Source organism: Sus scrofa, chromosome 7, assembly GCF_054392235.1.
Source record: "Sus scrofa isolate SSC_HxYL_T2T_F1_AM1 chromosome 7, Sscrofa_HxYL_maternal_Yorkshire_Landrace_v2.0, whole genome shotgun sequence".
Lineage (NCBI taxonomy): Eukaryota > Metazoa > Chordata > Mammalia > Artiodactyla > Suidae > Sus > Sus scrofa.
Genome location: NC_139389.1, coordinates 121026315 through 121048705, shown reverse-complemented (window position 1 = coordinate 121048705; position 22391 = coordinate 121026315). Strand labels below are relative to the sequence as shown.

The following is a 22391-nucleotide window of genomic DNA, read 5'->3' as shown; positions in this document are numbered from 1 at the left end:
CCCAGAAAGCTAAATGACTCAACCATGGTGACCGCTGAAGATGGACTAGTATAGAGGCTGCAAGCCTGTCCGTTTTTAGCTCTGCCCCCTGGTGGCACATGGTAGATACGCCTGGAAATGCTGGGGGACGTCTGCGTTGGGCCATTCACTGCCCGCTCCCTTGGCCTTGGCCATCCACCTTCTCTTCGCCAAAGGCTCCAGTAGGTGAAGCCAGAAGAGGGGCAGTGAAGCGATACACGCCAAAGCCGGAGTCAGACCCTGACGTATGGAGGCGACTAGAGGAGGCTCCTTCTGTCCTCCCGCAGCACTTCGGTGGCTGCGTCAGCGACCTGCGGCCCACACTCAACATGGCGGCGGGGGCGCCAGCGAACTCCTGCCCTTCTCCATCATGGCGGCGACCAGACCCGCCTCCCTGGGCGCCGGAGTCATGTGACCCACACAATGGCTGAGCGCCGACTCCAGGCTTCCCGGCAACGCCGAGTGAAAGTCATGACGGCTGCCGCGGGTTCGGCGGGCCAAGTCGCGGTGACCCTGCTGCTGTGCGCGCTGCTTGCGCCTGGCAGCTCGTACGTGCTCGACGACTCTGACGGGCTGGGCCGGGAGTTCGACGGCATCGGAGCGGTCAGCGGCGGCGGGGTGAGCAGGGGGCAGTGGGGTGAGCTGGCTGTGAGCTGAGGGGGTGGGATGGTGGGGCGGGGCGGTTGTGGGGGCGCCAGGGGTCCGCCCCGTCCCGCCCCACAAGCCCCCGCGGCGCAGCCCCGCCGCCTCTGGGCTGGTTGTCGGGGTGCGTGGACTGCGTGGCTCGAGTCCGCCCAGGCTGGTTTAAGGTGATCCTGTAGAGGCAGTTAGGTGTAACAGATAAGGATCCGGAGGTCCACCGAGTAAGTGACAGGTCTAGATAGTGACAAGGCTGGGGCTCAAATCCTCCCTCACTTTGGGCAACGGGGCCTGGGGGCTCTTCTCCTTGGGGAGGGCACCCGGTGAGGGTGGCTCTTGAGACGGCCAGAGAGTGAGCTGGGGAGCGTCTGTCTGCTGAAGAGGATGAGCCTGTGGGATGCTGTGCCTCTTCCTTTTTAGGAAGAGGGGTCGGGGGAAGTGCAGGACCACTAGTGCGGGGCGCGGTTGGGCTCTTTCAAAGGGCCGAATGCTGGATAGGTTTTTGTCTGGAGGCATAACAGGTACCCCAAGGTCTGTTTAGAAAGGTGAGAGGCCAGAAACTGGAACCTTTTTTTTTTTTTTTTTCTAGTGGCGGACTACGCCAGTATCAACTGAGAGTTTAGGATTTTTGGAGGATCGTTGTCCCCGCAGAAGGTGAAGCCCTAGGGCGTGAGTTAGAGGCTGGAAGGGTCAGTCCCTCACTGGCGGCTATTTAGGTGTGCCAGGGGAGGGAAACCTTGGATGGAGACAGTGACTCACCACCATTAAAGTGCCTAAGAATCACCTTGTGCAATGCAGACCCTGCCCCGCCCCCATTCTGACTCTAGTTCTGGAGTGGGGTCTGAGAATCTGCATTTTTAACAAATGCACCAGTTGATTCTCATAGTATGTATTGAGAGAAATTTTTTCCTGATTCAAGGGTCTTTGGGGCAAGGGATGATCTATTTTTGAACTTGTAGTTTAAGAATAGATTTAGAGTTGTGGAAGTGTTGCCAAGACAATACAGAGTTCTCATATATCCTGCAGCCAGTTTTCTCCTGTTAATGGGCATCCCACATCAGTATGGTACATTTGTCCCAACCAGTGTTCATAACATTAATGAAAGGCCATACATCCTTTCGTATATCCTGAAGCTGTTACTTAATGCTCTTTTTTGGTTCCAGGATCCCATCCAGGATATTAATTGTATTTCATTGTCATGTTTCCTTAGTCTTTTCTGGGCTGTGTCCATTGGGATAAGTTCCCCTCATGTGGGCATTCTAAAATACATAGGTTAAGGGAGACATGAGGGCCATTACAGCTTAGTGCAAAATTTGTGTGGTCGCAGCCAGTAAGTCCCTTGGTTCCTTGGTCGTGCTGACAGGCGGCCACCTGGCTTGGGAGCCTGCTATGGTAGCATGTTTTTGACTCCTAACAGTTTGCTTGGTCCTGTACCATGCTGTTTGTAACATTTGTCTTGTCTTTTTTTAATCCCCTTCTATTTATAGTCCTTGGGTCCATGGGGTTTATGGGGGCAGACCTTCAGGTGAGAAGGATTTTCTTTTTTGTACCCCAGATCATAGCTAGAGCTGATTTTATTTGAAAGTAGTTATGGCTGAACTTTGAATGGGTTGTTTGTTGGGTTGAGCCAGATGGAGCTTAGATCCTTAGATGCAGTTAAAAACTAGTTTGAATGCTTGCTTGCTGGGTGAATGTTTGGGGCTGGTCTCAGCCTTTTGATAACCAGTGATGTGGCTGCACTGGCCCTTTTGGTTTTTATAATTGCAGGATGCCTTCAGCAATAACCATCAGAAAACTCTGGAAAAAAAAAAATTTATTACTCACAGGTCCTGGCACACTTAGGGCTACACAGGGAGGTTACAGGTAAAGAGAGAGAGTGAGAGGTAGTGTGGGCCTGGTATTGTTTTCATTAGGACAAAGGGTGAGAGCCTAGCGTTTCGTGGGCCTAGCATTTTTTTGTTTGTTTTTAAGGCCACGCCTGGAGTATATGGAAGTTTCTGGACTAGGGGTCGAATTGGAGATGCAGCTGAGGCCTGTGCCACAGCCATGGTAATACTGGATCCAGGTTGCTTCTATGACCTCTGTCGTAGCTTGCGGCAACACTGGATCCTTAACCCACTCAGTGAGGCCAGGGATCAAACTTGCATCCTCACAGACACTATTTCGGGTTCTTAACCCTTTTGAGCCACAGTAGGAACTCCTGGGCTCACTTTTTATTGATGAGTTTAAAATTTAAGAGTGAGAATTTGAAGTGCAGGCAGAGAAGAAATAAGTGGCCCAAATGATGGTCATTTATCACAATCAACCAAGATGTCTAAAACCAAGGGTTCTTCATCCCTCTATCCAGCCTGGCTCATTATCTAGTTCTCTGGAGGGCAAGGTGTTTATTTGAGATAGCCATCTTGGAAGTGGATAACTTTTGAAGTAGATGCCTAAGCAATCAAAGCTTCAGTCCTACACTTTTATTACAAAAGAGGAAAAACCACCTATCAGGGATTACACTGCAATCCACCCTTGATCCCTAGGCATCAGAGTCAATGGTAGGGGTGTAAACTACTTGAGTAATTGATTTGCTAAAAGTCAAAGATAGGGCATGTTGTAAACTAGAAAATACACATCTGAATAGGATTATAGTAGCACTCGTATAATAATTATACAAGCAACAATCTGAAATCCATTTTATAGCTGTTGTCCCAAGCATAAAGTGTCCCAACTTGAAACCAGGTCAGTGACCTTGGAGCCTAGGAATCTTTTAAAAGCTTAGGATAATATTGTGATAAACATCTTAGGCCATCCAGTGTAAGTAGATTTGAAACTGTCTTGAGTTGGTGGATCAGTTCCATATCTCATCCAACTACTTTCTTAGAATAGATTAGTTCAACTAAAGGGTTGTGATTTCAGGATGCAGTTATGCAGGTTGGCTTATAAAGTTAGGCCTATATGGTGCAAGTATTTGATTCAGGTTATTTAATAAGAGGCATTCCTGTGGAAACCGAAGAAAAACAATGGTTAATGATTGGAGCAAATTATAAACCTAGTCTGATTCTGAGGGTAGCCAGTTGAGATTTATAAATGTAAGACTTGAAACATCTTCAGACATAGTGGGGACAAGATGGTGACAATCATAGATTTTCTCTCTCTCTCTCTTTTTTTTTCTTTCTGTCTTTTTGTCTTTTTAGGGCCTCACTTACGGCATATGGAAGTTCCCAGGCTAGGGGTCCAATCAGAGCTTGCTGCTGGCCTACACCAGAGCCACAACAACACCAGATCTGAGCCGCGCCAGATCTGAGCTGTGTCTGTGACCTACACCACAACTCATGGCAATGTCGGATCCTTAACCCACTGATCGAGGCCAGGGATCAAACCTGCAACCTCATGGTTCTACCCACTGATCGAGGCCAGGGATCAAACCTGCACCCTCATGGTTCTTAGCCGGTCTCTTTAACCACTGAGCCATGATGGGAACTCCAGAAACCTTAATTTCTAGTCATAACTGGAAGTAAGTAATTTTGAACCATCTATTACACCAGCCTTTTGTAGATTGGCAAGTTTATGAATATATTTTATAATTTCTAGAAGCTTATGCTTTTTTTTTTTTTTTTTTTTTTTTTTTTGTCTCTTTTTGCCATTTCTTGGGCTGCTCCTGCAGCATATGAAGGTTCCAGGGCTAGGGGTCGAAGCAGAGCTGTAGCTGCCGGCCTACGCCAGAGCCACAGCAACGTGGGATCCAAGCCGAGTCTGTAACCTACACCACAGCTCATGGCAATGCCAGATCCTTAACCCACCGAGTGAGGCCAGGGACCGAACCTGCAACCTCATGGTTCTTAGTCAGATGCATTAACCACTGAGCCACGACGGGAACTCCTATGCTTCTTTTTTTTTACGGCTCAGTTTTCCTCTGTAGCACAGGACATGTTTACAAACAGATCTAAATATCTTTAGTTTCTCTGTAATAAGAAACCAAAATTAGGCACACCCATGTTTAGTAATTAATGTTTTAGCATTTTATATTGCTTAGAAATGATCTATGTATTTAATGAATTTCCATTGTTTAACTTAGCAAAACTCTAAGGTTTCAAGTTACCAAAGAGATTTAGGTGACTAGTTTTAAGTAGACATACCATAAAACCAATTATTTTTGAAAACTGTATGCCTGAGCAATCAGAGCTTAATTTAGACACTTGCATTATAAAAAGAAGAAGCCTGGCATTCTTGCTGTGGTGCAGTGGGTTAAGAATCTGACCACAGTAGTTTGGGTTGCTGTGGAGGTACAGGTTCAATTGCTGGCCTGGCGCAGTGGGTTAATTAAGGGGTCTGGTGTTGGGACTCAGAGTCAGTCCCTGGCCTGGGAACTTCCATATACTGTGGTTATGGCAACAAGTAAATAAATAAATAAATAACCAAAAAGAAAAGGCCAGTGGATAGCTGATTTGCTTTGCTGTAAACCTGAAGCTAGTACAACATTATAAATCAACTACAATAAAATTAAAAAAAAAAAGCCAGAGGATATCATGGTCTGTAGTCTGTTCACAGATCTGACAAAAAAAAACAACTTTTCCCTAACCCAACTGATTTTCACAATTTTAATTCTTAATATTGCATCCTCACTCACAAGTGCTGGCACATATTTCAACGTAAACAGTTGTCTAATGGGCTAATGTATTTATACGTTACTACTACCCTTCTTCTTATTTTCATGGGTTAAACCTGGAATAGCCAGTATTTCATAAAATGAGGACTCATATGTCCTAATATCTTTATTTTGATATTAAATTCAATGTTTAACTTGCCAAAAATGGAAATTTTTTATTTCATGTTTATTAACTCAGTTTAAAATTATTAAAATGATAAGAATTCTTTTATAACTCACAACAGGAAGCTCTTATCTTTCTGGTAGTGTCCTTATGAGCAATGCATTACCCATATTAGAAGTTCAACACATACTGATTGAAGGAAAATGGTTGCCAAACTATATTTGCATACCACTTTAAATTTCTTCCTGGAGTTTCTGGTACCCAGCAGTGTGTAGCAGTAAGTATTTGGAAAGTTCTCATTTAAAATGATAGGCAAGGCAGCATGGTGCACACAGACTTAAGAGCAGATTGCTAGGGATCTGTTCTGGGTCCTGCCAATCACTGGATAGCTTTGGGCAGGTTATTTAACCTCTATATATCTCAGGCATTTTTCTGAGGACACAGTGCTACCTGCCTGGTAAGGACATTGTGAGGACAGATGTCAAAGCAGATAGGATGGCATCTGCCGCATGACTAATTTTGGTTACTATCATTCTCTTTCATACCTTAGTGGGGAAGAAGTTATCCCAAGGACTTTAAATGAAAACCTTGTTCCCATTTGGGTATGCAATACCTGCCATTAATTGAGAGCTTACTATGTTGCAACTACCATGCTAAGGCTTCTTAGCATGGGCTGGTTGCAAACAGCTTCAGGACGTATTCAGGGAGTGTGATTAGTGATTTGGCAGTTTGTTATTGCTTTATGGTACATTTCAACATCTGGCCATACTACTCCTCTCGCCATTGACTACTGCTTTTGCACTGGGTATGAATATAGGCTTGCAATAGCGTAATGATGTGGTATGTTTGCTCAAAGTTGGCACTTTCTGAGTTAAGGATAAAAGAGCATAGAGAGCAGAATAACCCCCAAACAGCACAACGTACTGCTCTAACAATAGTATATATTGCTAACATATTGCAGAGCAGGAAGCATTGTTTCCTTTGGATCAAGGATAGGTTAGTGTGCACATACAGCTTTCATTAACATAAAGTGTGCCTCCTTTAGTATTCGAGCTTCTGCTAGTTTGTAAGTTCTTTCAGAACAGGGACTGTGTTTTTGAAAACAGTTTGTGTATACAATGCCTGTTATTTCTTGAGAGTTTACTATGTGCCAGCTGTGTGCTAAGTCCTTTACATACATTTTACTTTAGTCTTAGAATAGCTGAGTGAGAAAACTTACTTTATGATAGTTTGTCCTTGGTCATATTGCTTGTAAATGCTGTAATCAGGATGCCAGCTTCATTCAAACTAAAGGCCTATTTTATGTTCCCTGCACCAGTGCAACAAATGATAACATGCAAGATATTAAATGAATGTTTATTGAATAAGAGAATACATGGGGTAGGAACTGGAATAAGACACAGTCCTTCTCCTCAAGGAACTTAGCGGTGAAACAGAACAGAGAAGCATCGATGAGGGTGCTAGAGGAGTTATGGTAGAGATATGGGCCCAGTGCTTAGGGAGGGGCACCTACATCAAGCCAGTGGGGAAGAGCAGAAAGCATCCTTCCTTGAAGAGGTGGAGTTTGACCCAAAAGCTGAAGGATGAGTTGGAATTGGCCAAATAATGTGTTCTAGAAAGAAGAAAGAAAACATAGTTTGTTATTGCTAGATAGACGGTGTGAGAGCGATAAGGGGTAAAGTGTCAGAGTTGGAATCCAAATAATTAAGGGATTTGGGTGTAAAATTGAACAATCTGAACTTTATCCTGAAAGCTCTTGGGGGAATGGAGGTCTTGCTCGGTTTAAACAGAATAGTTTCATGGTTAGATTTGTATTTTGGGAAGATTAATCTGGCAAGGGGTGTGGAGGATAGAATATGAGGAGGCAAATGGGAGACCCTAAAACCATGTAGGCTGTTCTGATAATTGAGGAGGGCCTGGAGGAAGGTATTGGGGTTGAAGATGTGGGGGTTTGAGAGATGTTAAAGAGATCTTCATGACTGAAGATGGATGGAAAGTTTGGTGAAAGGGTTACCCCAGATTTATGGTTCAGGCAGATGTTTTTCTTCACTAAGATAGCAAATACATGAGAAGAAAACAGATTTAGGATAAAGTGTTTGGGAATATGTTGAGCTTGAGGTGGTTAGAGAGTACTCCATGGACCTGTGTGTCAGTGGCAGGGACTGGGGAGGTTCTGGGTATGAGGGGGATAGATGTGGTCACCACCAGAATGTCCATGGTAGCATAAACAGAACATCAAGCCTCACGAAAGTCAAGTCTTGCTCTTGTCACATACTTGGCAGGGTGTAAGCGTTTTGAACCTAGGGCTTGTCTGGCTTTCGAGCCGAGTTTCTTGTTAAAACCTGTCTTTTTTTATTCCCCTGGCTTATATTGCTCTCCAAAGTATATGTAATTGATCAATTATTGGTTTTTTTTTTGGTTTGTTTTTTGTTTTGTCTTTCCTCGGGCTGCACCTGCGGCATATGGAGGTTCCCAGGCTAAGGGTCTAATCCAAGCTGTAGCTGCCAGCCTATGCCACAGCCACAGCAACTCGGGATCCAAGCTGAATCTGCGACCTACAGCACAGTTCCTGGCAATGCCGGATCCCTAACCCACTGGGGGGGGGCCAGGGATCATACCCGGAACCTCAAGGTTCCTAGTCGGATTCATTAATCACTGAGCCATGACGGGAACTCCAGTTATTGATTTTTTGATTTTTGTGTTCAAGCTGTCATCAGCCATGGCTTAGGTGTGATCACGGGGTGGTGTCTGCATCTTCCACCTCTCTCTTTCCATGCATGCAGATGCCAGTATTGTGTGAGATTTCTTTAGGACAGCCTTGCCTGTGGACCACTGTGTGGTTATCCTTAGTGGCAATAGATGGTACCTATGAATCTAAGAAGGATGAAGAGAATGGTGATTCCTTTAAGCATTGCTGCGTGTAATATTTGCCTGCAAGATGTTGAACAGAAAATTTACCGGAGATTTATCCTTCCCCTTCTGACGCCTAGATTTTGGGTAGATTAATCTGGCAAGGAGTGGCAAGATTAATCTATTTTAAGGATGTTTGTAGTTGACAAACAGCCTTAAGATAGAGAAATTAAGTTTCTTTTTTTTTTTCTTTTTAGGGCTGCACCTGTGGCATATGGAATTTCACAGGCTAGGGGTTGAATCGGAGCTGTAGCTGCCGGCCTACACCACAGGCACAGCAACACAGGATCTGAGCTGCGTCTTTGACCTACACCACAGCTCAGGGCAATGCCGGATCCCTGGCCCCAGGGATCAAATCCATATCCTCGTGGATACTATTTAAGTTCGTTTCCGCTACACCACATCAGGAACTCCCAAGTTTGATTTCTTCTAATAACCATTCTCTGTGTCAAGGTCCTCAAGATGATTTTGTAATAATGAGACTCATCCGTAGACTTAGCAAGCGGACCTCCTAGCCAACCCTCATCCCAGTAGAAGAGGAACTTGGTTGTTGCTTGGAACCCATGTTTTAGCTATTGAACAAACAATAGTCCTATTTGCCCGATGATGGGAAAGCAAATCAGGCAAACAAGTAGGCTGGGAAATGACTTTCCACAGCTTAACTTTGCCCAAGAGCTGGCTAAATATGGGCATGCTAGATGGCATGCATAAGCACCGTGTAAAGTATTCATATTGGATTTGCTTTATTCGTACTTTTGAAAACCTTTTTCTTTTTTAGGCAACCTCCCGACTTCTAGTAAATTACCCAGAGCCCTATCGTTCTCAAATACTGGATTATCTCTTTAAGGTAAGGAAAAATAATTTTTTAATGGTATCTGTGATATTTTAGAAACTGGGGTGAATTTCACCAATAGTCTTTCGCACCTTCATAATTCTAGTTTTTAAAAATCTGGCAAAGTACTTTTTGGAATAAGTTGCTATTTATTTGAAGTTTTGCTTTCATTTTCTCATCCGTGAAACCAAAGGGATTAGTAGTTGTCTTAAAGTGTTTTGCCTTTCATACAATGAATCACAGCGTTAATATTGTTACTTCTTTCCCCAGCCAAACTTCGGTGCCTCTTTGCATATTCTAAAAGTTGAAATAGGTGGTGATGGGCAGACAACAGGTAGGAGTATTTGGGGAAATGGGATCATTTTCCACCAACATTTGAATCTGTACCTAAACTTATTGACTGTGGTGTCAGAATATGTGATACCGATACTTTCGATATTATTTCTTAGATTGTTCCCTATTCTTCCTTTTTCATTCTAAGTATTTAAAAAATGTTATATCCACATATGCATTTCTTCATACGAAACAGCATTTGGACTTTAGATTGTCGATTTAGTTGACGTAATCAATAGTAGACAAATCCACAATTTTTAATAAACTAATATTTACTAGAGAGCATAGGAACAGTTTGAAATTTTACTAAGAAGTTAAAAAAGAAAGCTTTTAATGTATAGAACATGTAAGATGTTATAAGCTTTAAATACGTGGCAAATATTTGAGTAATTAGTATTTCAGAGGTATGGTTTTTTTTTTGTCTTTTAAATATAAAACTTTTAACCACTAAATTTTCAATCTTCATTGTCATCACTTTGATGTTATGTAGTCCATGTAGTCAGTTAAAAATTTATAGGTCTCTGCTTTTCAGGAAGAAGAAAATCTCTCAATGATTATATATAGCTAATTTTAGATTCCATTATACTGAGCTTTAGTGTTCCTGTTGATGACTTGGAAGTAATTTTTGTTTAATAGATATATCTGTGTGGTAGTTTTGGTGTTTATGCTGAAAGAAAAAAATGCAAATCAAAAACAAAAGACAACCCCATAACAAGAGCTATCCCCAATCTGTTATAAGAAGACATGCATTTTATTGTTAAACCCCTTTTTGCAGAATTGATAATGACTGGCCATCTTCATTTGCTGAAGCTAAATTAGAGGCAGAGTTACAGAAGCAGGTAGTTCTTGTGAATTCTGATGTTTGCCTTTAAGAAGAAAAGGGCTAGGGCCCCTCTCCTTTCAGGCCTTTCTTAACAAGGGCAGATGTTTGAGAAACGTGGTAGCACGTGAGAACTGATGTGACTTACCTACCCTGACACCCTGTAGAGGTTATATAGAATTTTCTTACAGTGGGAATGTGTACTTGTTCCTTTTTTCTCAACGTTCTGTTGTCTTGGCCTAACAAGGCATGTTATAGGCTCTAGGCGTGGGTTATGGCAATTGGGGGTTAGGAGCCCAGGATTCACATCGGTGATTGAGAAGCTGGGAGTTGAGGTGATCTACACTTAAAGTTGGACCTGGGGATCTGAAAACCCCTGGAGACCAAATACTAGCAGAATTTAGTTCTAGGAATTTCCAATTATATGAGTTGATAACGCCACTCTGCTTATAATAGAAAGTTGTGGTTGAATTATTTTAAGACCTCTAGGATGCTTAGGGTAATGAAAAAATGGGATAATGTTCTTTGATCATCCATCTTCAATTTATATAAGATGATACTTATTTGCCCCACCTTAGGGTTGGATTTGGAATACTACTTCTCTGAAATGTGTGTGTGTGTGTCTAGGGGAGAGGGGCCCTGTGAAGCACTGTTAATAGATAGTTTCCCTTCTTTTTTGTTCTCTCTCATTCAGATGGCACTGAGCCCTCCCACATGCACTATGCATTAGATGAGAATTATTTCCGAGGATATGAGTGGTGGTTAATGAAGGAAGCTAAGAAGCGGAACCCTAATATTACACTCATTGGTAAGAAGTGAAGCTTGCTGTACTTTTGTAGTCTATTTTCCTTTACTTTTAAAATTCTGAATCTTGTAGGTGGAGTGTCTATTAATACTGAAGTATTAGTAATGTTGTTAATACTGCCAGTATGCTACCAGCAGCAAAGCACGTGCCAGGCACGATTCTTTCTTTGCTCATATTGTGTCTGATCTTTATCATACTTCTGGAGTAAGATATTACTCTTTCCATTTTCCAGAAGCATTGGAAGCATAGAGCGGTTGACCGCTGACTTAAGATTAGAAAATTAGTAAATGGCAAAAATAAGATGTAGAACCTCATTCTCTTCTGTTGTGTTTGTGTGTGTGTGATGCTAAACTAATTTCCTCAACAAAATTTCTTATCCAAATTTATAAAAGGGAAATATTAGTTATACAATTGTATTTTTTTTGTTTCTTTGTTTTCTGCTTTTTAGGGCTGCACCCGTGGCATATGGAGATTCCCAGGCTAGGGGTCTAATCAGAGCTGTTGCTGCTGGCCTATGCCAGAGCCACAGCAACGTGGGATCTGAGCTGTGACTGCGACCCACACCACAGCTCACGGCAAAGCCAGATACTTAACTTACATGGTGAGGCCAGGGATTGAACCTGCAACCTCATGATTCCTAGTCGGATTTGTTTCCCCTGCACCATGACTCCCTAAAATTGTATATTATATGCAGCAGTATATCCCAGCTATTTGCAAAATTGTGTCTTATGTGCATAGTAGACCTCGTTTCTAAGAGAGTTGCATACAAAAGTAGATTTTTGTGGTTTGTTTATTTCGAACATCAAGGATGTGGTATTCACTGTATTAGGCATTGGGAATTTGGAACAATCCAGCCCCTAATTCTTGTCCCTCTGGAGCTTAGATTTCAGCGGCAGGATGATTTCTCAAAGAGACTGTATTCCTTGCACTGTTGTCCTGTAGCAGCGTACAGACTTATAAAAGATATCACACATACATAGCGGTGGCACCCTTTCATCATTTGAAATGAATTTGATTTTTTCGAACAGGCTTATACATTCAGGTTAAGTTATATATGTTAATGAGATCCATTTTTTAGGACTTGACTTCAAATTACTTTTAAAATCATTTTCAACCATCAAATTAAAGGACAAGCATAAGTTTTTCTTCTAAATTAAAAAAAAAAAAAAAAAAAAGAGCGGTCAATGTGTTTTTTCTAAGTGGACTTTTGTAAGAGATTCCAGAAATGTTTTGAGCAGTAAGAAACATCATTGACTTCAGCACATACTTGCCCATTGTGCTGCTCTCAAGGTCAGTTCTCATTTAAATGCAGAAGATCTGGCATTCTGAACCAAGTCCTAACAAAGACATACACATGGGGAGCCTTCAAAATGTGTTTGGTGTTTCATTGTTTTAAAATGTTTCATTATTTTAATGTCACATTTCTCATGTAGATATCCTTAGGCACTCTTCCTGAATTTAGAAAAATATGTATTTTGTCATTTTGATTTTGACTTTTTTTCAATGATAGACTAGATTGGTAGTATATATTAACAGTTAAGGAACTCAATGTTAACCTTATTTTAATATATTAGTTTCGGAATTAGGATTTAGAATCATAATTAGTCCTTCTCTATCCTTCTCTCTCTCTCTCTTTTTTTTTTTTTTTAACTTAAAAAATACTACTAGGTTATTGGAAGAATGTGGATTATTTTGTTCTATATCCTATAACAAAGGTATATTTCCCTATTGAGTCATTGGCGTTTATATTGGTATACAGACAAACTAGTTTTGCAAAATTTGATTACCTGACTAGTTAGTATTTAAATAACCTCCAATTGTAAAAATATGTACTAGTGAATGAGGAATTTGTATTGTACTAACCTCACAGAAGTAGTTAAGCAGAAGCCTTTCAAGACTATTGGATCTGACCTTAGAGAAGAGAAATTGAATACTGACTATCCTTTTAGCAGGAGGTGGGGATGTTAAGTTAAATTGCATGCTGCTTTTCTTTCTGTTGGTAAGTAGCATTGAGAGAGGTGTTTGTTTCTGCTTGATTTCTTTCTTTTTCCTGAAAGAGCATTGAGAATTATGGAACTTGACTCTTGAAGTCAATGAGGAATTACTGTGTTCATAGACTGGAAAGGATTTTGAGAATTTGTGCATGGTGTGTGATCTTTTCTTTTGTCAGATCTGTATTGGCTTTTTGCTTGGCCTGAGTTCATTCTTTTTGGTTTGTTTTGCTTTTTTTTTTTATGGTGCTGTTATACCACTCCAGCTTTGCCTCTTTGTCCCTGCAGGGTTGCCATGGTCATTCCCTGGATGGCTGGGGAAAGGTTTCAACTGGCCTTATGTAAATCTTCAGCTGACTGCCTACTATGTCATGACCTGGATTGTGGGCGCCAAGCATTATCATGATCTGGATATTGATTATATTGGGGTTAGTAATATTTTTTAGAACATAATTAACTTTTAGACATGTATTTGTAATTTTTTAAAGGTAATTTGACTCTGTGGCACTTTGTTGACTAATTTGTTCTGCTGTTGTCTGTTAACAAATTAACTGGAGATCCTGCTATGGCACAGTGGGTTAAGACGCCAACTGCAGGAGTTCCCATCATGGCCCATCATTTAACAAACCCGACTAGCATCCATGAGGACTCGGATTTGACCCCTGACGTTGCTCAGTGGGTTAAGGGTCCGGCACTGCTGTGAGCTGTGGTGTAGGTCGCAGATGTGGCTTGGATCTGAGTTGCTGTGGCTGTGGTATAGGCCAGCGGCTACAGCTCTGATTCGACCCCTAGCCTGGGAACCTCCATATGCCACAGGTGCTGCCATAAAAAGACAAGACAAAAAAAAAAAAAAAATCCAACTGCAATGGCTCGAGTTGCTGCAGAGGCATGTGTTTGATTCTTGGCCCAGCACAGTAGGTTAAAGGATCTGGCATTGCTATAGCTATTGCCTAGGTCACAGCTGTGGATTCAATTGGATTCAATATCTGGCCTGGGAACTTCCATATACTGCAACTGTGCCATAAAACAAACAAACATACAAACAAACAACAAAATAACTGCATGTCATCATTTATTCTTCTTCTCTGCCCATCCAAATTCTTCCCACTCTTGAAAAGTGTACTTAGTGTAGGCCTCCCCTGAATTATGGTTTTGTTTTTGGTACACCCTAGCTCAAATCCTCCTTCTTGCAAGCTTCCTCTAGTTTCTCTAGTTCTAACAACAATACTGTGTTTACTATTCAGTTTGATGAGTAATCTCATTTTGCTCCATGAGACTTCTAAGGTCCTGAGCCAGAGGGTGGCAAACTTTCTTAAAGGGCCAGAGAGTTAATATTTTAGGTTTTGTGGGTCAAAAGGGAATATTAAGGATACTATGTAGGTAATTATATAACCATTTAAAATGTAACCACTTAAAACTGTAAAATCTATTTTTAGCTTTCAGGCAGGCCAAAATACAAATGGCAGGCTAGATTTGGCAGATTGGCAGAAATTTGACTTCCTTGTTGTAAATGATTATCAACAACTTTTAATGATTAAAAAAATGTAAAACATAGTATTTTGTGTTTCTAGCTGGTCTGTTGGTAGACTGGAGGCATGCCTCACCCTTCGTTATACTCCAGAGAGCCTCACACACAAGCATAGTGGGTGTCTATACACTTTTGCTTGTTAATATGCCATCTGTCAAAACTGATTTTAAAAGTTTTCATGCAATCAGCATGCAATTATTGAGCTTCTCCTGTGTTGCAGGCATTGTGACTGTTATGTTTTAGGGATACCACGATTAACAAGCTCCTGGAGAGTTCAGTGAGAGAGGTTGACAGTGAACAGATAAAATACCGTGTCACAGGACATGAGAATGAGCCAGTGGCTGCAGGAAACCAGAAGCAAGAATATAGTTGTTTTTGTTATCCTTCTCCAGATTATAACTGAAAATTCGTTTGTTGTGTTTGAGAACTTTCTTAGATATCAGGGTATTTTTAACCCACAGTAAGACTAAATGTAGGTTTGGGTCTAATAGCATTTGTTATGGTAAAGTCCTATTTAGAAACTGTTCCTGGTAAATAATGGATGATTTACATCTCCTTTAGACTCTTGGTAATCACAGACTGTGGTGAGGAGTTTCCTTGGTAAGAATACTTTGCTGTCATCACTAGAGTGACAAGAGTAGCTAGAGGCTAGGCCCATCTCAGTTAACAGTTTTCTCAACTACAGAATGAAAGCCATAGTTCTCTTTCAGCTCTAAAGCCTCATGCTTCGAGATTCTAGGCCTAAGAGATTTATGCATGTTCCTTTTATCTGTCTTCATTGAGTTTGCATTTGTCATGTAGCACTTTGTTGTGATTCTCTGTGTGTGCTAAACATACTACTCCTGTGCAGTGTCCTTATTAATACTTGGCTTGTGTGTGTGTGTGTGTGTGTGTGTGTGTCGGGATCTTGTAAGAATTATTACATCAATCTCCAGGGCCTGTTATAGTTCTTGGCATATAATACCTTGTCAGTCTTTGTGGAATGAATGAATAGATATTCCATTTTTAGAAATCTTTGGAATAAGTGACTTTTTGAAAAATATCCACCAAATATTTTAAGATTTTTAAAAATAATATTTCAATTAAGATATCATATAAATATCTATATATTCAATAACAGGATATTCCATAAAGTAAGAAAAATGGCTTTTAGGGTGATACAAAAGATGATGAGAGAAGAGGCGTCTTGATAATATTTACTTTCTGACACAAAAACTTTCAATTCTCATTTTTTGACTTTCTCTTTTGCAGATTTGGAATGAGAGGGCATTTGACGCCAATTATATCAAGGTCTGTACAACTTTAAAATCTTTTTATCTTTAAGATGTTAGTGAATAATACCTTTATGGTTATATGGAAATAAGTCCTAGGAACACTGTATTTTTTTACAGCACGTTTATTTGTTTTCTAGTTGTGACATAAAATTCAAGCAATAGCTAATAATATTTATATTCCTGATTAAAGCATGTGTAATTCCCTCTAACCCTCAATTGCCTTTGTCTAAAAAGTTGTATTGAATTTTCCTATTTAAAAATTCAATATTTGTGGAATTGTGGTGATCATTATAAAAAGCATATTATCATTTTAGGCCTTTAGGACCTCATGAAACATAGCTTTTTTCTTTCATTATCATATGTCAAAATTTATGGTGTATAGTCTTATTCTTGTTTTCTTTGGAATGCCTGTTATTGAAATACGTTTATGTTTGTGATTGGCAAATAGGTAGCAACTAACATTTGTTATTTTTTTGAGTCACTTTCTCTAAATACTTATCTCAATTTAAATTCTTTTTATTATTATTATTATTTTGCTTTTTAGGGCCACACCTGAGGCGTATGGAAGTTCCCAGGCTAGGGATCAAATTGGAGCTATAGCTGCCAGCCTACACCACAGCCACAGCAACCCCAGATCTGAGCTGTGTCTGTGACCCACACCACAGCTCACACCAACACCAGGTTGTTAACCCACTGAGTGAGGCCAGGGATCGAACCCAGATCTTCATGGATTCTGGTTGGATTCGTTTCTGCTGAGCCACAAGGAGAACTCTATTTACATTCTTATTACCTCCCTTATGAGGTAACTTTTATTGCTATTTCCCAGGAAAGGAAAATCTAGAAGTAATCACCCCTTCTGTCATTGGAAAACAAATGGCAGTTTAGCTCTTCAGGTGGAGATATTCTCTAGTTTACTTTTTAGTTCTATTTGTCTTGTTTTATGTGTCTTTTCTCTAACAAATGCAATTTTTGTGATTTGGTTTAATTTTTTTTTTCTTTAAATAGAGTTACTTATATTTTTAAGCAGGTCATATCTGCTACATTTCTTTCATTTATTTATTCATTCAGGCAACCAAGAAGCTTTTACTCACTTAGTTTTCCAGGCATTGCATACATGCTTGTGATACAAGATAAAAATACTGTTTTTGCACAAAAGGAGTTACATTTGGGGGCTTTAAAGCCCCATATGGGGGAGTTCCCGTCGTGGCGCAGTGGTTAAGGAATCCGACTAGGAACCATGAGGTTGCGGGTTTGGTCCCTGCCCTTGCTCAGTGGGTTAACGATCCGGCGTTGCCGTGAGCTGTGGTGTAGGTTGCAGACGCGGCTCGGATCCCGCGTTGCTGTGGCTCTGGCGTAGGCCGGTGGCTACAGCTCTGATTCCACCCCTAGCCTGGGAACCTCCATATGCCGTGGGAGCGGCCCAAGAAATAGCAACAACAACAACAACAACAAAAAGACAAAAGACCAAAAAAAAAAAATAAATAAATAAAGCCCCATATGGACAACTAAACTGTCAACCATAATTTCTCTAGCAGAATAATGTACATACAGGGTGGTCAGAAGGTGCAGAGAGGAGGGGACCCCTCTGCCTGAGTGGATTAGGGATGTCTACTGGAAGAGGCGATGTATGGTTGGAGTCTTTAAGATGGGATGGCTAGAACCCCCCAGGTCGCTAAGGCAGGGGCATGCCATTGGGAAGAAGTGACGATTGAGAGGTAAAGGGACGTGGAGGAAGAGAAGTGGAGAAAGACGGGGGTGGGGGGCACTGAGCCATCAGTGGGCCAATATATTCACTGGAGGAGCGACACAATTTCATCACTGGTTGTGGGGAGAAGAGGGCATAGATTTGGAGGACTGAATGCAGCCAGAGCCAGGTGACTCAAAGTCTGCTCCAGGCTGCAGACATGACCAGTGAATGTCTAGGGAAGTGGTGAGAGCATGGTGGTGGGCAGTGAGGCAGTGGAGCTGGTGTAAGATTGAAGCTGTTAGTGGAATGTTGTGATTGCTATGAGTACAGGTCTGATGAGAGCAGCCCGAGGATAGAGCAGAAGCCAAGTTGGTGCCTGTGTACTGTGCAACTCTATAGTCAGGTGGATGGTGTTGCTGCAGTGATGAACTTTTATTTTCCCATATTTTATATTTCACAATTTTTCCCCCTTGGCATTGTACATGCATCTCTTTCTAGCTGTGTTCATTTCCTTTGAAGGAAGCATTAGAATCTGGCTTCTTTTTTCTTTTAAACTAATAATCTGCAACTAAGGTGGTTTTTTTTTTTTTAATTAAAAATTTTTTTTAAACTTTTAAAGTTCTGTTGCTGATTCCATTACATTCTAATTCAGCTTACCTGATTTGAAAGAGTCATTGCTCTTCAAAGACTCATTAACAGTGTTTTAAACAGATCAGACTTCGTTTCCTTTTCTTCCAACCTGCGATATCTCAGGAAATAAAAGCTTTTGGTTTGCACATGCCATTTTTGTAGCAAGATTTTATTCGAATCTGTGTCCTATTTTTTGAAATGCCTATTGGAAAGAGTTCAATAATGGCAAATGAATGAAAGTGCTCAGGTTTGATAAGCTTAATGAATATATATTCCATATGGTATAGTAAGGTGGCTCCTGGAACTAATAAAGATTTGTTTTTAAGAGTATGAAGGAAAACAATACGAACAAGCAATTTATGTAAAGATGGCAAGGCTATTTCTTCTTTTAAGTCTATTTTTGCTCTTTACATTGTATTTATGATTTACTCTGGTTTTTAGAGATATAGTTTTTAAATTGTGTCTGGAAAATTCCATCTAGGATCTGAGATTTGGTGGATGGAAGTGGATGTGTGAGTCTCTAGACCCTCATTCAGTTTAATCAGAACAGCTTCCTTTTCATTTATCTTTAAATAAATCTTTCTAAGATTTTTTTTTTTTTTTTAAGAAAGGGTTCCATAGTGGAAACATTTGAAATAATAGATAAAAGTTTGCTCAAAGAATGCTACTATTCATACTGACTTGGGGATGGCAACTTATTTATAAAACACAGCATATAGGCTTGTATATTTTGGAATGTTATTTGAATATACCATAATAAAAAGTAAGCAGTCTTAGCGGTGATGGTCAAAGAGTAGCACTAGAAAAACCAGATGTATCCATAGTGCTAAATACAAATGTGAGTAAGTTGTTCCCCCTCCTTTCTGTAAGAATAAGAAAGAACTTCAGGGTGATAAAACTCAAAATTGGTCTCCTTTTTAAAAAAATTGAAGTATAGTTGATCTACAGTGTTGTGTTAGTTTCTTATGTACAGCAAAGTAATTCAGTTACACACACACACACACACACACATTATTTCCCATTGTGATTTATCACAGGATATTGAATATAGTTCCCTGTGCTATAGGTAAGACCTTATTGTTTATCTCTTTCGTGCATGGTAGTTTGTATCTGCTAATTGCAAACTCCTACTTTATCCCTCCCCTGTCCCCTTTTCCCTTTGGTAACCATAAGTTTGTTTTCTATTCTGTGAGTCTGTTTCTGTTTCATAAATAAGTTCATTCATATCATATTTTAGATTCCACATATAAGTGATGTTGTATGGTATTTATCTTTCTCTTTCTGACTTACTTCTCTTGGTATGGTAATCTCTAGGTCAGTCCATGTTGCTGCAAGTAGCCTTATTTCATTCTTTTTTTATGGCTGATTTATATTTCACTGCATATATCTACCGAATCTCCTTTATCCATTTATCTGTTGATGGACATTTAGGTTGCTTCCATGTCTTAGCATGTCTGAGCTATTGTCAGTAGTGCTGCTGTGAACATTGGGGTGCATATATCTTTTCAAATTATAGTTTTGTCCGAATATATGCCCAGGATTGGGATTGCTGAATCATATGGCAACTCTATTTAATTTTTTAAGGAACCTCCATACTGTTGTCCACTACTGAACCAATTTACATGACCACCAACAGTATAGGAGGGTTCCCTTTTATCTACACCTTCTCCAGCACTTGTTATTTAGTAGACTTTTAAATGATGGCTATTCTGACTAGTGTTAAATGATACCTCACTATAGTTTTAATTTGCATTTCTCTAATGAGTACCGATGCTGAACATCTTTTCAAGTGCTTCTTGGCTATCTGTATGTTTTCTTCAGAGCATGTCTATTTAAATCTTCTGCCCATTTTTCGATTGGGTTATTTGTTGTTGTTGTTATTGAGTTGTGTGAGCTGTTTTATATTTTGGAAATTAAGCCCTTTTTGGTTGCATCATTTGCAAATATTTTCTTCCAGTATGTAGGTTGTTTTATTGTTTTGTTTATGGTTTCCTTTCCTTTGCAGAAGCTTATAAGTTTGATTAGGTCATATTTGTTTATTTTTGCTTTTATTTCTGTTACTTTGGGAGACTGACCTAAGAAAACATTAGTCAGATTTATGTCAGAGAATGTTTTGCCATTCTAGGAGTTTTCCACTTCTAGGAATTTTATACTGTCATATCTTAATATTTAAGTCTTTAAGCCATTTTGAATTTATTTTTTGTGTGTCATGTGAGCGTGTGTTCTAGTTTCATTGGTTTACATGCAGCTGTTCAACTTTCCCAGCACCACTTTCTTAAGAGACTGTCTTTTCTCCATTGTATATTCTTGATTCCTTTGTTGAATATTAATTGACACAGGTGTGTGGGTTTATTTCTGGGCTCTCTATTCTGTTCTGTTGATCCATGTATCTTTTTTTTTTTTTTTTTTTTTTTTTTTGTGCCAATACTGTTTTGAGTACTCTACCTTTGTAGTATTATCTGTATCTCAGAGAGTTATATGAGGTTTGTTCTTTTTCCTCAGGGTTGCTTTGGCAATCCTGGTTCTTTTATGATTTCATATAAGTTTCGGGATTATTTGTTCTAGTTCTGTGAAAAATGTCATAAGTAATTTGATAGGGATCCCATTAAATCTGTAGATTGCTTTGGGTGGTATGGCCATTTTAGCAATATTAATTCTTCCAATTCAAGAGCCTGGGGTATATTTCCATTTCTTTGGATCATCTTCAGTTTCCTTTATCACTGTTTTATAGTTCTCAGCATATAAGTTTTTCACCTCCTTGATCAGGTTTATTCCTAAGTATTTTATTTATTTTTTGATGCAATTTTAAAAAGGATTTTTAAAAAAATTTATAATATTTCATTGTTAGTGTAAAGAAATGCCACTGATTTCTGTATGTTGATCTTATGTCCTGCTACTTTGCTAAATTCATTTATCAGTTCTAGTAGTTTTTTTAATGTGGAGTCTTTATGGTTTTCTTTTTTTTTTTTTTCTTCACTAGAATTTCTCATTGTATTTATTTATTTATTTATTTCCATTTTAGCCAGTTTAGTGTTCTGTCCACTTTCTACTGTACAGCATGGTGACCCAGTTACACATACATGCTTACATTCTTTTTTCTTACATTATCATGCTCCATCATAAGTGACCAGATATAGTTTCCAGACATAGTTTCAACAGCAGGATCTTGTTGCTAATGCATTCCAAAGGCAATAGCCTGCATTATTAACCCCAAGCTCCCAATCCACCCCACTCCCTCCCCTTCCCCCTTGGCAACCACAAGTCTCTTCTCCAAGTCCATGATTTTCTCTTCTGTGGAAAGGTTCATTTGTATCATATATTAGATTCCAGATATAAGTAATATCTTATGGTATTCGTCTTTCTCTTTCTGACTTCACTCAATATGAGAGTCTCTAGTTCCATCCATGTTGCTGCAGATGGCATTATTTTGTTCCTTTTATGGCTGAGTAGTATTCCATTGTGTATATATACACCACATCTTCCTAATCTAATCATCTGTCAATGGACATTTGGGTCATTTCCACGTCTTGGCTATTGTGAATAGTGCTGCAGTGAACATGAGGGTGCATGTGTCTTTTATATGCCCAAGAGTGGGGTTGCTGGGTCATATGGTAGTTCTATCTGTAGTTTTCTAAGGTACCTCCATACCATTCTCCATAATGGTTGTACCAGCTTACATTCCCACCAATAGTGCAGGAGGGTTCCCTTTTCTCCACACCTGCTCCAGCATTTGTTATTTGTTGATTTATTGATGATGGCCATTCTGACTGGTATGAGGTGGTATCTCGTGGTAGTTTTGATTTGCATTTCTCTAATAATCAGTGATGTTGAGCATTTTTTCATGTGCTTGTTGGCCATCCATGTATCTTCTTTGGAGAGATGTCTATTCAGGTCTTTTGCCCATTTTTCCATTGGGTTTTTGGCTTTTTTGCTGTTGAGTTGTGTAAGCTGTTTGTATATTTTAGAGATTAAGGCCTTGTCAGCTGCATAATTTGAAACTATTTTCTCCCATTCTGTAAGTAGTCTTTTTTTTTTTTTTTTTTAATGGTTTCCTTTGCTGTGCAAAAGCTTGTCCGTTTGATGAGGTCTCATTGGTTTATTTTTGCTTTTATTTCTGTTGCCTTGGGAGACTGACCTAGGAAAACATTTGTAAGGTTGCTGTCAGAGAAT

General features: G+C 39.9%; 1 protein-coding gene across 5 annotated transcripts in view; it reads left to right on the top strand.

The window, feature by feature from the left end:
* Positions 1-422: 422 nt before the first annotated feature.
* GALC (galactosylceramidase) overlaps positions 423-22391 on the top strand; it is a 66838-nt gene continuing 44869 nt past the window's right edge. Inside the window, exons 1-6 of one of the 5 annotated variants that reach the window (XR_014809003.1) lie at positions 423-636; positions 9100-9168; positions 9424-9487; positions 11001-11114; positions 13391-13530; positions 15882-15920. Coding sequence is in view for 4 of the 5 variants with exons in the window: in NM_001243631.1 (NP_001230560.1) it covers positions 442-636; positions 9100-9168; positions 9424-9487; positions 11001-11114; positions 13391-13530; positions 15882-15920 (621 nt within the window). In the remaining variant the exon portion in view is untranslated. 5 annotated transcript variants of the gene reach the window in all.